The 15,056-nt window shown below is 38.8% G+C and overlaps 1 protein-coding gene across 5 annotated transcripts in view; it reads right to left on the bottom strand.

Annotated features, from left to right (window-relative positions):
- CFAP61 (cilia and flagella associated protein 61) overlaps window positions 1–15,048 on the bottom strand; it is a 332,611-nt gene extending 317,563 nt beyond the window's left edge. For 2 of the 5 annotated variants that reach the window (XM_019712531.2, XM_074317334.1), the window contains exons 1-2: window positions 14,949–15,048; window positions 11,179–11,329 (exon numbers count right to left, since the gene is read on the bottom strand). In XM_019712531.2, the coding sequence (XP_019568090.2) occupies window positions 11,179–11,321 (143 nt within the window). In that variant the 5' untranslated portion in view covers window positions 11,322–11,329; window positions 14,949–15,048. The other 3 variants (XM_074317335.1, XM_074317333.1, XM_074317332.1) reach the window with 3 other exon arrangements.
- Window positions 15,049–15,056: the final 8 nt, after the last annotated feature.

The raw sequence follows: 15,056 nt of genomic DNA, 5'->3' as shown, positions 1-15,056 counted from the left end.
CAGCAAACTTAAGTTTAGCTTCACCTCTGTCAGCATTCTTAGCCAATTTCTCCAAACCCTGAGCTAATTGATTCTTATGGAATCTGAGCATCTGCAATGTCATCTGATCCAGCTGTAGAAATGGAAACCTTGAGGGGTTCTTGCTTAAGCTTAAGGGAACCCTGCAAGTTGACAAAGACGATGAAGGAGAAGCAAGTCTTCCAATTCTTATCCTGGTGGCTGGCCCAAAAGGATGTCTCAGTGGTCCCTCCCAACAGCTAACCGACGTGTGGCCTGCCAGGACAGCAAGAGCCGTGACTTGAAGAGCTATAGTGTACTACTCAGAGAACCATTTGTATGTAAACTGAAATGCAATTTTCACTTTCTCAGCTGACTGAATTCTACTAGTATCTTAAGTTGGAGAAAAAAGATTTAAATGTTTCTTCAAAAAACAAAGAAGGTAGAAGTCACCCATGTTCCCTATTAAGGAGACCAGAAGACAACATATAACTGAAGGAGAAGAGACAATGGGGAGCATAGAGAAAGTTATATATGCTTTCCAGTTACATTTTTATAAGAAAAGTATTGTATTATCAGTGCAGTAAAAAATTAGAAAGTACTGGGTTGGCCGGTTAGCTCAGTTGGTTAGAGGGTGGTGCTAATTAACACAAAGTTTGCCGGTTTGATCCCCACATGGGCCACTGTGAGATGTGCCCTCCTTAAAAATTAATTAATTAATTAAAAGAAATAAAATAAAATCCTTAAAAAAATAAAAAAATAGAAGGCATTCACAATTAAGAAGAGAAAAAAATAATTGGAAAAATCACCTGTAATACCACCTCCCATAGTTAACCAACCTCTGTCAATATTTTGGTGTCCATCTGTCCAGATTTATCTTGTTTTTGAGGGCAGCTATATACTGAATGTATTTTGTGTGTTTCTAAAAATGGAATCGTACAACCCATACAGTTGGTAACCTGCTTTTTTCCCACTTGACGGCATATCATTTTACTAGAGCTGTTCACCAAAGAATAGTCTCTCACACGCATGCACTTCTTGTTCTAATTTCTTTCTTTAAACCAGTTTACTTTGACTTAAATAAGCACATTTTAATAGGAAATTTATATTACTCTCATAAATGGAAAGCCAGTATCCCTTGCTATAAATATAACTATAAAAATAAAGATATAACATTTAAAACAAAAACTTCTTGTACATGTATCAAGTCAAATCACCTTAGGCACCACCAGAGGAACATGTATCTTCAGGAACATTGTGCTAGGGATGTTGATCTCAGCACCTACAGCCACTGTTCCCTCTCATAGGAAGCCACATTCCACAGCAGGGGCCTCCCCAGGGGAGCACTGGGCCCAAGAGCTCTACCAAAGCACTGGCTATCATGGGGAAAAAAGGCAACAAACTACCCTCAGGTCCCAAGAATGCAGTATCCATACAAAGGACTTATAAGCAGGAGGATGCAGCCCCCACAACCTTCCCAGTCTGATTCACTGAAGCCCTGACCTTCATTCCACTCCTGGGTTCCCTCCAGTTTCTGGACCTCTTGACTCCCCTGCCCCAGAGCCATAACCTACAACTTCATACTGAGAGTCCTCACTCTAATCCAGATGAGAAAATGCCCAGGGCACCGGCCCATCACATGTCAGCGATGACAATGACTGTGGTAGAGGAGGAAGTGGGCAAGAGCTGGGAGAGGGCAACCGCCATCCCCTCAGGGAAGCAAGGGAAATGTGTTCCTGGAATTCCAATTTGAACTTGAAAAACATTTATCCATGGGAACCTAGGATGGTGGTTGGGTTCTATAGTACAATTAGCACAGTACTATACCACACAGACATTATAGATTAAATAGGTTTTTGTGGGTTGGCCTGGTAAGCCAGTCATGAATAACTTTGTTTCAATGGGAAAATGCACTGCAATTTCCAAATGGCTGACTGCAAAAAGTAACTTTTGTAGCATCATCCTTTTGTATGTATAATTTCCACTTCTCATTACCTCTTACCCATTAGGTCCTCTACAGAAAAGATAAAAATCATCATGGAAGCAAAGAAGGGAGAGGAAAAAAATAGTAGAGGGAGAAGGTGTGTTTTTAAAGCTATTTTTTAAAATTATTCTTTATATAAAGTGTTTTATATAAAGTGTTTTAAAATTATTCTTTATATAAAGTCAAATCCTAACCAAAGGAGCCCTAATAACACACACACACACACACACACACACACACGCACACACGTATATATTTCACACCAAATATACTAAAGCTCAAAGACATTATTCACCAGTAGAAATCAGAGTTATTTTCATTACAGCAATGTCTCATTTATTCAATTGGTTTAGGAAATTTTCCAAGCTCAGCCCAAACTCATTTTATTTAACTGTACTTGATGGACATCTTGGTGAAACAGTGTCCCCATTTTCTGCTTTGTTATGTGGCATGAATAACACAGAACTCTGCGTCCAGCGCACACTGTCATGGGAACTGCAGCCGTCATCGTTCCCATCCCCCTCACTGCACTGGGACATCTGCACTCAACGTGGCTGATTCTTTTAGTCCCTTTCTCCACTCATCTGTTATGCCCAACCTGCTCATTTTCTCCCCTAAAATTTAGCAGGGTTTTTTTAGGTGAGGTAAGTTTTATTCATTCCTCTCTCTCTGTGACTGAGCCAGCCAGCAGTCAATAAAATGAAACTGAATAAACTAGAAAAGAAACCACCAGTTTTAGAAATGTCTATAAAATAGGATTCTAAGCCTCGAGGTTGGCCCAGAATGGGGAGAGGGAGTTACCTAACATGAAAAATGAAAGATTCCAGGGGCTGGGTAGCAGCTGTTTCGGGAGCTCCAGGATATTAATGAAAATGTAAATTTACTTTTATTTCTGAAAATATGCTGGCTTCTAAGGTAGGTCACAACCTTTTGCAAAAAGGATCCCATTTTAACATTTTAAAATAAAAAGCTCATTATTTCCCTCCCACACGACATGTTATACCTTTCCTATCTGCCAATTCAGAAAATACATAAACACATTAAACACATGCATTGGAGGTACCCGTACTGTCACTGCAAGACCCAGCAGGGGTATCAAGCTCACCTTCAGAAACAGCCAGCTGTCAGTAATTTAAGGTACTTAGCATGTGACCATGTAGAGAATTTGAGAAAATACATTTGTGGAAGCATTTTGAAAAAAATTCTGTAGAAAGGCCCCAGTTGTAACCCCGCTCCGACCCTGCATTCCATGTTTTGAGTAGCCCTGAAAATGATGGGCCCTTGGAGACTGAGGAAGATCTGGTGATCACATGCACAGCACAATCGTCTGCCCTCCTGCTCAGGCTGTGGCATACTTCATCCCAGGAGGGACAAGTCAGAACTGCACATTTGCTAACAAAGTTTAGGCTTATAAATTATTTACGTAAGGAAATTTATGGTACAGATTCAAAAGATCCTTAAAGGAGTGAAAGCATCCCTCCCACCCAGCACTCTTGAATCTCTGCCACTCACTTCCCCACCTCAGATGTGATCACACCTCCCTCCACATGACATGCTGCAGCTTGTTTTCTTTCAATGGTATATTTGGAAGAGAATTCCATTGCACTCATAAAGTCGTGCCTCATCCTGTTCTATGGCTGCCCAAGTGCTGAGAAGGGAAGGGAAGAATAATAGAAAAGCTCAGCTCTGCCCAACTCTAGTCCCTGCTCTCTTCCAGGCAGACTCAGAGGAAAGGGAAAACTAGGAGCACCTCCTAGGAACTACGTAGGTACTCCACCGATGTAAGTTATTTCCACTGTCCCACTCATCCTGTAAATTACGCACAACTGTCCAATTCAGATAAGGAAGCTAAGGCTTAGGGAGGGTAAGTGACTTATACAGTCATATGATTAGTAATAGATTCATTCATTAATACAACAAACATTTACTGAACACCTACCAAATAGGTGTTCTAAGTGTTGCTCTAGGCTCTGGGGATAGAGCAGGGAACAGGCAAAAATCCCTGTCCTCATGGAGCTGATGTTCTAGAGGATGGAGGCAGGCATTATTTTTAAAGAACTAAAATGCGTAGAGTATCAGGTGGTGGCAATTGCTATGGAGAAAAATAAGGGGGAGAGGATGTACCTTGTGTGTGAGCAGTGCGCTTCCAGGAGAAGGTAGTATCAGAGCTGTGATGAGAGGCACCAATGTGGCTGGGGTGTTCCAGAAAAAAATAAAGCAAATCAGTAGCTTGAGGGAGATGAGGTCAAAAAGGAAAAGAGTGGGCTCTGCATCACATCATGCCAGGGAGATGGCAAACCAGTGCATGGTTATGAGAAGAAGCATGACAGGATCCAATGTGTCTGAACAGTGACAGTGGCTATTGCGGGAGGGGGTATGAGCAAGGGTTGACATCAAGGCGGAAGCAGAGAGACCACTTAGGGGGCTGTTCTAATACTCAAGCAAGAATGCTGGTGGTAGAAGTGAGGTGGAGAGAAGATGCCAGGTTCTGGATGTGTTCCAAAAGTGGAGCTGGCAGCCTTTCCTGGTATAGGATGTAAATGAAAGAGCGAAGATGACACCAAGATTTTTGGGCCAAGCAAATGGAAGGATGAAGTTGCTGGAGTTACGCGGACGGGGACAGTGTGGGCAGAGCAGTTTGAAGGCAGGGGATGACCGTGCTAGGTGTGAAGTATCTGCTAGGTATCCAAGGGTAACATCCGTCAGGAAGCTGGATAAATGAATTTGGAATCTAGGCGATTCTGCCATCAACGTTACATGTTATTTCACATTTAAGTCATAAATTCACCCCAAATTGATTTTCTTTTATATGACATGAGTTTGGTATTTATAGTCACTCTCTTTTCCATATGGATACCCAATTGTCTCAGCACCATTTTGAATGGTACATCTTCTCCCCGTTGGCTTTACTATTATGCTGGTTTTGTTATCATCACATTTCCGAGTACGTACAGGTCTGTTTCTGGAATCTCTATCCGGTCCCATCGGTCTTTTGTGAATTCCTTGCCCACCACACTGTCCTAATCACTATACCTACAATTAGTCGTTAGTTGGGCAAGTCTCCCCTTCTTATTTTTCTTCTTTCAGAGTGTTCTGGCCCTTTGCTCCCATATAAATTTACTCTAATATTGTCAACCTCAACAAGTAATCCCTGTAGGAGTTTGATTAGGGGGATAACTGACCTCTTTACGATGTCCAAGCATGTGGTATGCCTCTTCATTTAGGTCTGCCTTACTGTCTTTCAATAGTTTGATAGTTTACCCCATAATGGGCTTGGAGTTATCCTGTCAGTTTTACCCTTAGGTAAAACACCCTTAAGTATTTTATATTCTTTGGCATGACTGTAAATAGTTTCTTTTTAAAAATGATGTCTAAGCATTCAGTGTTAGTCTATAAAAATGCAATTGTCTTTTGTTTGACTTAGTGGCCAGCAACTTTAAACTTACATATTAATTCTAATGATTTGTTTACATATTCCTTCCAGTTTTCTACATAGAGAATATATATCACCTGCAAAAAATGTTTTGTTTCTTCCTTTTGAATCCTAACACTTTGTTTTATTTTTTTCTTTCTTACTGCAATAGCTAGGATCTCCAGTTCAATGTTAAACAGAAGTTGTGACAACAAGCATCCTCAGCCTGTTCTTTATAGTAAAAGGAATTATTTTAATATTTTATCATTATTTATGATGTTTGTTAAAGGTTTTTATAGATGCCTTAGCAGGATATGGGAGTTGTCATATTCTTATTTTGTTAAGGTTTATATAATAAATGTTGAATTTTATCAAACGTTTTCCTTTATTGAGATGATTATATAATTTTTCTCCTTTAATCTGGGAATGTAGTGAATTAATCAATTTTCTAATATTAAAACAACCTTGAATTCTGAGATCAATCCAGCTTCATCATGGTATGGTATCTTTTATGTGTATTTCTAAATTCCTTTCCTAATGTTATGTTTAGAATTTTTGCATTTATATTCATGAACAAGACTGGATGTAATTTTCAATTCTCATTCTATGGGAGATCAGCTATTAACCTGCGTTTCTTGTCTGTCCTTATCTGATTTTAGTATTACCATTATGCTAACCTCATAAAGTGAGTTAAGGAGTGTTCTCTGTCTTTCTGTTTCTAGAACGTTTCATTCATATGGAACATATGGATGTACCTAATTCTTGAATGTTTGGTACAACTGGTTTGTAAAGGCAGTTGTGCCTGTTATTTTATTAGTGGGAGGATTTTAAATTACTGAGTCAATTTCTTTAATGGGTTTCAATCACGTTTGAAGTTGACTTTAGGAAACTCTATTTTCTAAAAATTTATACTTTTCATCTACATTTTCAAATTTTTGGCATGAAGTTTTCTATACAGGTATAAATCCAATCCCGTCAAAATCCCCAAATCCCTAAAAACCAGAACTTTATCTTATACCTTATTTGGTAGCAAAATCAGACTACTCAGTGACATGAGATTATTCTACAGTCTTTACCCCACTTAGAGAATCTTCCTATTTACCACAGAAATATTAAAGTGTATAACTATGGAGACCCACTCCAGCCCTTGCTGATAGAGTTAAATAACATGTGACAAATCCATGTGGCCTCTCCAGCAGAGTAGCCAGATTTTCTACCTGGTGGTGCAAGGCTCCTAAGAACACAAACTTGAATTCTGCCAGGCAGGCCTGGGACTAGGGTGAGGCAGGAGAGGTTCTCGGGCCTCAGAATTGGAGGAGGCGTTCACTCTTAAGTTGGTGCGGGTTTAGCATCTGGAAGTGAGTACCTTGGACAACTCATACTACCCTAGTGCCAGCCCTACTGCCAGGCCATCTCACGGCTTGGCCTAGGACTGGCACAGCACCACTTCCATCACATTCTATTGGAAGTCAGAGGCCCAGCCCAGATTTAAAAGGTGGGGACTACAGGAGATGGGGATAAGAATGCAGAGGTATGGAATATAGGGTAGCATGGAAGCCTGTAATGTAATAAACACCCACGCCTGCTTTAGCTGCAGTACACAAAAGTAAAATTTATTTTATATATACACATAGTATGTATTCATATTTACATACATAGGTATCTAATATGCAAATATATTTTAGTTTTTATTCAAGTCTTAATATATTTCAATTTTCATTTTTCTTTTTTGACCCATATTATTTATAATTGCATTAAAAATTTTTCAAACATATGAGTGTTTATCTTTTTGTTACTGATTTCTAACTCCATTACATTGTAGTCAAAGAATGTATTATGTATGATACCAACCACTGAAATTTCTTAAGCCTGCTTTATGGCTTAAGAGGAATTCAATTCTTATATGTGTTTCCATGTATAATTGACAAGAGTATGTATTCTCTAATAATTTGGTGCAATATTCTACATATGTCCATTAGTCACATTCTTTGTGTTCTTGTTGAAATCTTTTATATCATAACTGATTTTTAGTTTACTTGGTCTCCCAATTATATTAGGTATATTAAAATCTCCAATTATGATAGTAGGTATGTCTGTTTCATTTTTTGGTTCTATTACTTTTCGCTTTATTTTAGGATTGTTCCAATAGGAGCATACAACTGTAAAGCTGTCATGCCTCTCTCAAAAACTAAACCTTTTATCATTATATAATGACATTCTTTATCTGTAGGGATGCTTTTTGCCCTAAAGTATGTATTGTCTGCTATTTATATAGCAACACTAGACTTTTTTAATGAGATTTTTTTTCTCCCAGTACTTTAAATATTTCTGTGCCTTTGCATCTTAAGTGTGTCTCTTACATACAGAATATGACTGTCTTTTGCTTTGTTCTGTTTTCAGTCAATCTGCCCATCTTTATCTTTTAACAGAAGAATTTTGTCCAAACACATTTATTGTGATTACTGAGATAGTTGAATTTTTTTTCTGTCTTCCTACTATGTGATTAATATGTCCTATGTTTTCTGTTTCTTTTTTCTTCTTCCCATCTTGCCATCTCTTAGGTTCAGGGTTTTTTTAAATTTCTTGTTCTATTTCCCTCTATAGATCAGAAGTTAAAATTTCACTGCCTATCCTTTTAATGATTATTCTAGCCATATAACATATATTCCTACCAAAGTCTTTATCCTCTGTTCTAGTTATCAATTGATATGTAACAAACCACCCAAAAGGTAAGTGGCTTAAAACAATTTATTATTATCTCTCATGGTTCTGTGGGTTGAGTAGGTTCAATTGAGCAGTTTTTGCTGGGGGTCTCTTAATATGATAACAGTCAAATTGTAGCTGTGGCTGGAGTCATCTCAACATCTTTAATGTTAAAAATGGCTCACTCACATGGCTAGCGGTTGATGCTGGTTTTTGGCTAGAATCTCAGCTGAAGCTATCAAATGAAGCACCTGCATGTGGCCATGTGACTAAAGCATTTAATAGTATGGCATCTGAGCTCTGAGAGGGAGCATTCCAAGAGACTCAGTGGAAGTTGCAAGACTTCTTATGATCTCCTCTTGAAGTCATAAAATATCACGTCTCCTGGTATCTATTGGTTACAGAGGGCCAGCCTTAATTCAGTGTCAGAAGGAATGACATGAGGGCATAAAGCAGGATATGTGGTTCATGGGAAGGAGGAAGAGCACCTTTGTGTATTAGCTGCTACACCCTCCTCCTAAATAATACCTTAAGAGTACTTTCATTACAATCACATGCCTCCAATTTATATGCTATTTTGTCCTGTATTTTATCTAAATTATTTGTCTTATAATTTATTATTTATATTTAATACCTATAGTAAATTGGTTATTATAGTTATTGCCTTATACAAATTAGATTCACCCACATATTTATTCATATTTTTGTTTACTTTCCTTCTTATATCTTCGGCTTTCCAGCTGAGATAATCTTCCTTCTGCGTATAGTATATTGTGAGGCATTTCCTTATTTCAGAGTCCAATGGTAAACTCAGTTTTCATTTGTCGACAATGCATTTATTTTCCCCTAGGTATTGAAAAATTGTTTCACTGGGTATATCATTCTAGGTTGATGTTATTTTCTCAACAATATTGAAAATAGTCCACCATCTTCTCGCTATCAATTGGTGCTAGTGAGAAACCACCTATTAATCTTTACTTCTTTGCAGGTGATGTCTTTTTTCCTTTGATTATTTTTCAGATCTTCTTTTTAGCTTTGGTGTTTCACTGTTTTATTATGATGTGCTTAGTGGTGGATTTCTCTGTGTATCTATCCTGTTTGGGATTCATTGCATTTTCTGGATTGAAGAATTGATGCTTTCCAACAATTCTGGAAAGTTCTCAACCATTATCTTTTCAAATACTGACTGTTCCAAGTACTATTATCTACTTTGAGAAGTCTAGTAGTCTTAATTATTAAATGGCCTACCCACATTTTTTTGTGTCTCTTTGTGCTGAATTCTGGATAATGTATTTGTATTGATCAACCACCTTAATACTTCTGTCTTCAACTGTGTCTATTATGATGTTTGACTCATCTACTGAGCTTTCAATTTCAACTACATTTCCATTTCTAGATGGTCTATTTGACTTTTTCAAGCCTCATTTATTTATATGATCTTTTAAGACTTATCTTTTCACTTTAGACATAGTAAGCACAGTTATTTTATAGTCTTTGTTTGATTTAATATCTTAAGCCTTTGAGAGTCTGATTTTGCTGGATATTTTTGTTGTTGGTTCTCACTAATGATACATGTTTCCTTGTATATTTGTGATTTTTAACTAAGAGCTCATATTCCTTGGAACTTTCTCTGTTATTATTTATAGTCTGAGTTGAAACTCTACCCCTTCAGACCTGATTGTTATTTATTTCAGCCAGTCTTCTGGACATTCTACTAACTTGTGACCACTTTACTCAAATTCTCCACTTTATTTCCTTTATTAAGTTTACTGGTAAACTCACTCAATTTTTGTCTAAAAATGCATTCATTATTTGGGAAGTTTTGAAGCTTTCTGGGACCACAGAGATAATTAATATGAACCTCAAGTCAATACACGCTTATGATTTCCTGGAGGAGGCTTCATTCCATGCCGAGATTGAAACAAGTTATTTTGCTTACGATCTACTTTATCCAGTGGGCTTATATCTCATTTGTCCTTACAATGGACAACCCAGTTTTACACAAAAGAATCTAATGCTTCCCTCCTTAGGTAGAGGGAGTATTTATCTTCTGTTCTTTGCAAAGCTGTCAAAACAGAAGCATGAGGTTTCTAGAATGTAGCAAAAATACTAAAGGAGAAAGTGGCATTGGTTCCAGCTGCTCTCCTGAATTTTCTGATTTCATTTTGATAATGTTCTCTGCACAGTACTTATCTGTGTGTGTGTGTGTGTGTGTGTATCAACATGTTTTTTTTCCATCTAGAGGCTATCATTAAGGTATTTAATCCACCATAATGACAAAAAATGAAATAATTTCATTAGTATATACATTTTAAAGCATTTTATACATATTGCCCTACTGCCTTCCAACAAAACTGTGCCAATATATATTACATTCATCAGTGTGCTGATCAGACACTACAAGTTTTAATGTCTTAGGCTGGCCTTAGTTTAAACATTTCAATTGTATTTAATATGAAGCTTTATGAAATCCAAAATATTGAGCCATCTCTTAGCTTTTTCAATAAAAATAATTAGGAACAGATTAAAGAATATTTATGCAGGTGTCCAAAAAAAAAGGGGGGGAGATAAAGACATTTTAAGAAAAAAAAATCTATGCATATTTTGAAGTTTAGAAGAACATTTTAACAGCAGTGGATAAGAACATATCCAGGCTTTGTCACTAACTGCTTGACCTTAGCAGGCCTCCATTTTCCCATCATTAAAATGGACATGATAGAGGCTACCTCAGAGAAGTATCAGAATATTAAACAAGATGAAGTTGACAAAGCACAGAGCCTGACTGAAAATAATTCTCAAAACTGGTAGCAAATATTATTAACTTGCCCCAAGTGACTCTATTAGTGGGTGGGGCAGTTAAGATTTGAACCCAGGTTTGCCTGAATCCAAAACCCATGAGAAACCCCTCCAATTTGCTTGTTACAGAACTCAAAGGTTCCCAAAGATCTCCTGCTCAGGAGGGCAGATTTTCTTATTGCCCATTCCTCACCATAAGTCCCATAAAGGACAAAGGAGTAGGGTCCCTTCCAGATATGTGTTAAAACTGATAAACATTCTTCAGCTTACTTAGCTATGTACTTACAGAAGATAGATGATATTAAGCTTTCCAAACAGCTTCTGGGTAAATTTTCTAATGAGGTTTTTGATACAATAAATATCCTGTGATTCTGTTCTTCGGCAATGAACCACTTCTACCTTTCCTCTTGGAGAAGTGAGTATTGACATTTTTTATCCTGTCCCAAAAAGAGAGAAAAAAGGCCCCTGTTAATCTGAGATGACAAGCCAGTCTGGTTACAGTATTTACAAAATTGGATATTAATTCAATTTCCATACATCAGAGTGAACTTGGTGTTAGAGTGCTGGTGGCACACATTTTCCCCTGGGGGTAGGCTATGACAACTGACACTGCAAACCAGCTGACATTTTTCTCTCCAGGGGAATGATGCTTCTGAGAACTGGCTTGTCTAGAAGTTTCTGCAACTGTATTCTCTGTTTCTAATAAAGCTGCTTTAAAGTATTCTAACAATAGAATTAAAAAACATTGAAAGGAATTGTTTACTGACTCAGGGTCCTCTTATATTTAATCGGCCACCAAGGCATGTGGTCAAGAGTTACAGGGGAAATACTGACAGCTGCTGCCCATGTTCCAAATAAAGTTCCCCAAACTGGAATCCTGAAGGGCAGCAGTCCTAAGAGATATTTTGAGACAAAAAACGTTCTGTGGTCAAATAAGTGTAGGAAATGCTGCTTGTGATGGTGTTCCTGAGGGGCCATAATGTCCATTAAAGTCTTTGAGAAGTTCCCTAAGAAGTACCTGCTTTCTTGGTATAACTCAGCCTTTCTCACTCCCTTTCTGAGGAGAATCTCTAATGACAGCGACAGTGGAGACTAACATTCGAGAAAGACACTTTAGGGAATGCTGTTGACAGAAACAGTAGGCCACAAAATGATTTCACTCTCTCTCTCAATGTCTTAGCGTGTGTGTGTGTGTGTGTGTGTGTGTGTGTGTGTCCCTCTCTCTCTCTTCTTTCCTTCCTTTCTCCCTTCCTCCATCTCTCCCTCCCTTCCTTCCATTTCCCTCCTTTCCTTTTTTCTAGGGAAAAACACCTTATTACGTACTCGCTAGTGAGCTCAAAGCAGGCAAATTAATTTTTCACCATGATATTGACTCTAAGAACAATATGAAACATTTCCAGCACCCTGGAAGGCTGCCTCTGAGCACCATGCAGTCAATTCGCCCCTGCAAAAGGTAACTATATTCTGACTTCTATCCCATAGACGATCTTTGCCAATTTTTGAACATCATATACATGGAATCATGCAGTATACATAGTTTTCTTTCAAAATACAATATACCTTTTGGCTTTTTGTTGTTGTTTAGATATATCCTTGCATGATTTTCATTTTGCCAAAGTACCAAAAAACTTGAGTGCCGTAGGGGCCTGAGACATCACTGAACTGAGTTCCTCCTTTGTCAGATGAGGAAAGTGAGGCCCACGAGGTGAAGTGACTTGTCTCAGGACAGATGTTTGATCAGAAACAGAGCCTTGGACTTCTCCTTCCAGCCCAGTCCTTTACCATGCCCATCTGTTTAAGTGACCTGTAGGTTGGCTCTATGGATAAGAAGTTCCCCTGCCCTCATCGTCCACTGATGTTCGGATTAACTACAGCTTAAATGGTTATAAACCTTCAGATGTTAAGGGTGTAAGGTGCAGGGTAACACAGGAGGATTCGCAAAGGTGGCAGATGGCATCCAGAAATTTCATCCAGTGGACCCTGTCTTGGTGAATTAACACCATCCTCATCTTTGCAGACTTATGAACGGGTTTCATCAACATGCTCAAAGCAAACCCAGCTCTGGGGAATGGCCCTACATTATCCAAGCTCACAGAAACTGAAAGAACAAGTACAAAATGCCAATTTATTAATTTACAAAGAGAAAGTCAATAGGGGGCGGTCCAGGTGTTTCTATGGCCCAGACAGTTAACAAATAAGTCATGTGGGTTAAGTACAAGTCTGACTTCCTCTCCTTAACAGGGTAGAAGGGAATTATTTCTCCACCTCCCATGAGCTATGTGGCCATGATCTCGCAACCTTGGTATCAAGGTGACTGCAGTGAAATGGGGAACTCAGGCTAGTCTCGTTCCAGCCAGATGTTGCCTTCTGGAAATGTGGTCTTAGAATGGCAGATCTTCACATTTTGCAAAGGAAGAAAAGCATGGTATTTACATAACATCCCCCAAATTTGAAATATTGGCTCAAAATTCTTTTTCACACTCTGCAGATATAAACAAACATTTATTTAAGCTGGTTTAGCTTCCACTCCTGCTATGGCAGAGCCACCCATGCACTCTCTGTGGACCAGCTACACAGAAAGCCCAGCTATCAGAAGGTGGCTTACATGGGGCCATGGTTAAGAGCATAGGATGTGGAATCAGAGTACCAGGGATGACAACCAGCTTCTATCCCTTATTAGCTGTGACATTGGGCAAATTACCAAAACTCTCGGTTCCTCAGTTTCCTCATCTGTAAATGAGATAATATATATACCTCAAAGAGTTTTAGAAATGAGTTATGTACAAAATGCTAAAAGCAGTGTCTGACATAGTTTAGTGCTCACTCAGTACATATCAGCAACCATTAATATTATTATTGAGCATTATATTCTCAGGATTCAAAATAGTGAACCTCAAGAAGTCGCTCACCAGCCCTGAAGCCTGAGGGGCCCTCATCCACTGTAGAGACGCCAGGCCACAAAAATCAGAGCTAGGCTATGCTTGGGTGGCATCTTCACAGATGTTTGCCTAAACATCTCTATTTTGTTGATGACCACAGGGCCAATCCATACCCTTTGTGACAGACACTTCCTTTCCTAGATAAACAAATATACCTTTAATCAATTTGCAGTCAAGTTTTGATCACTTGCTAGCATTTCCTAAGATGGCTTTACATAGCACAGCTGCAATGAGTTGATTTCACATTTCTAACTCTAATGTCAATCTTTCTTGACATTTAATTTTTTAAATTATTTTTACACAGCAATGCATTATAATGCATTCTTCATTATACCTTCTCAATGCAGAATGCATCCTCATTGTGAAAACATATAACTTTACAAATAAGACTGAAATCCTGTCTTTTTTATTGTGGTAAAATATGCATAACATAAAATTTCTCTAAGAAATAGTCTTTTTCTTTGTAATTCTCTTAACCATTTGCTTGCACATAATTAATTTTTCTGTTTTGAAGGCAGGTCAAGAATTATATCACCTAACATTTACTGAGCGCTTTACATAGATTTTCTCTTTAATCCCAGTGAAATAGATATTATCATCATCTTACAGTTAAAGATATTGAGGCCAAGAGAATTTGTGTAATTAAGGTACACTCAGAGAATTTAAACATCTGTTTATCTGACAAGAAGGCTGGCTGGTCTGCTAGTAGTCTACTGATTTATTTTTATTTTTGTCTTATCTGGCTTTAAAATACCTTCAGGTTTTTTTAAATTATAAACCTTGTAGTTAATTATTTGGTCACAGCTGTCCAGAAACGAAGGGCAGTGGACCTCAGAAACTACAAGGCCTAGAATGCAGCGCAGCGCGGGCAGCTCCAGCGCTCAGCAGCTCGCCCACGGGCACGCAGGGAATCGCAGTTTTCTGGCCTGCCTCTCTTCCCCGCCCTCGAGCGGCCAGATCACAGCGTGGTTCTTACTCCCTTTGCCGGACGCCACGGCTAGGCAGATCCACCCGACCTCGCGCGGTCATCACAGTCCCGGAGACTGATGTGGAGATGCGCCCCTAACTCCCTGGACCCAGTCCTCGCGCTCCTGCGGGGCAGGCCAACCCTACCCACCTCAAACTCAGATTCCTACGCCGCGCTCCACACCCAACTCTAAGGAGGACGCGCAGGCAGGTTACCACAGAAACGGCGCTCCCTCGGTCACAGCGTGTGCGTGGGGTC

The sequence above is a fragment of the Rhinolophus sinicus genome, linkage group LG13 (genome assembly GCF_036562045.2).
Source record: "Rhinolophus sinicus isolate RSC01 linkage group LG13, ASM3656204v1, whole genome shotgun sequence".
NCBI lineage: Eukaryota > Metazoa > Chordata > Mammalia > Chiroptera > Rhinolophidae > Rhinolophus > Rhinolophus sinicus.
The sequence above is the reverse complement of the archived record's forward strand: the minus strand, read 5'-3'. Positions and strand labels throughout refer to the sequence as shown.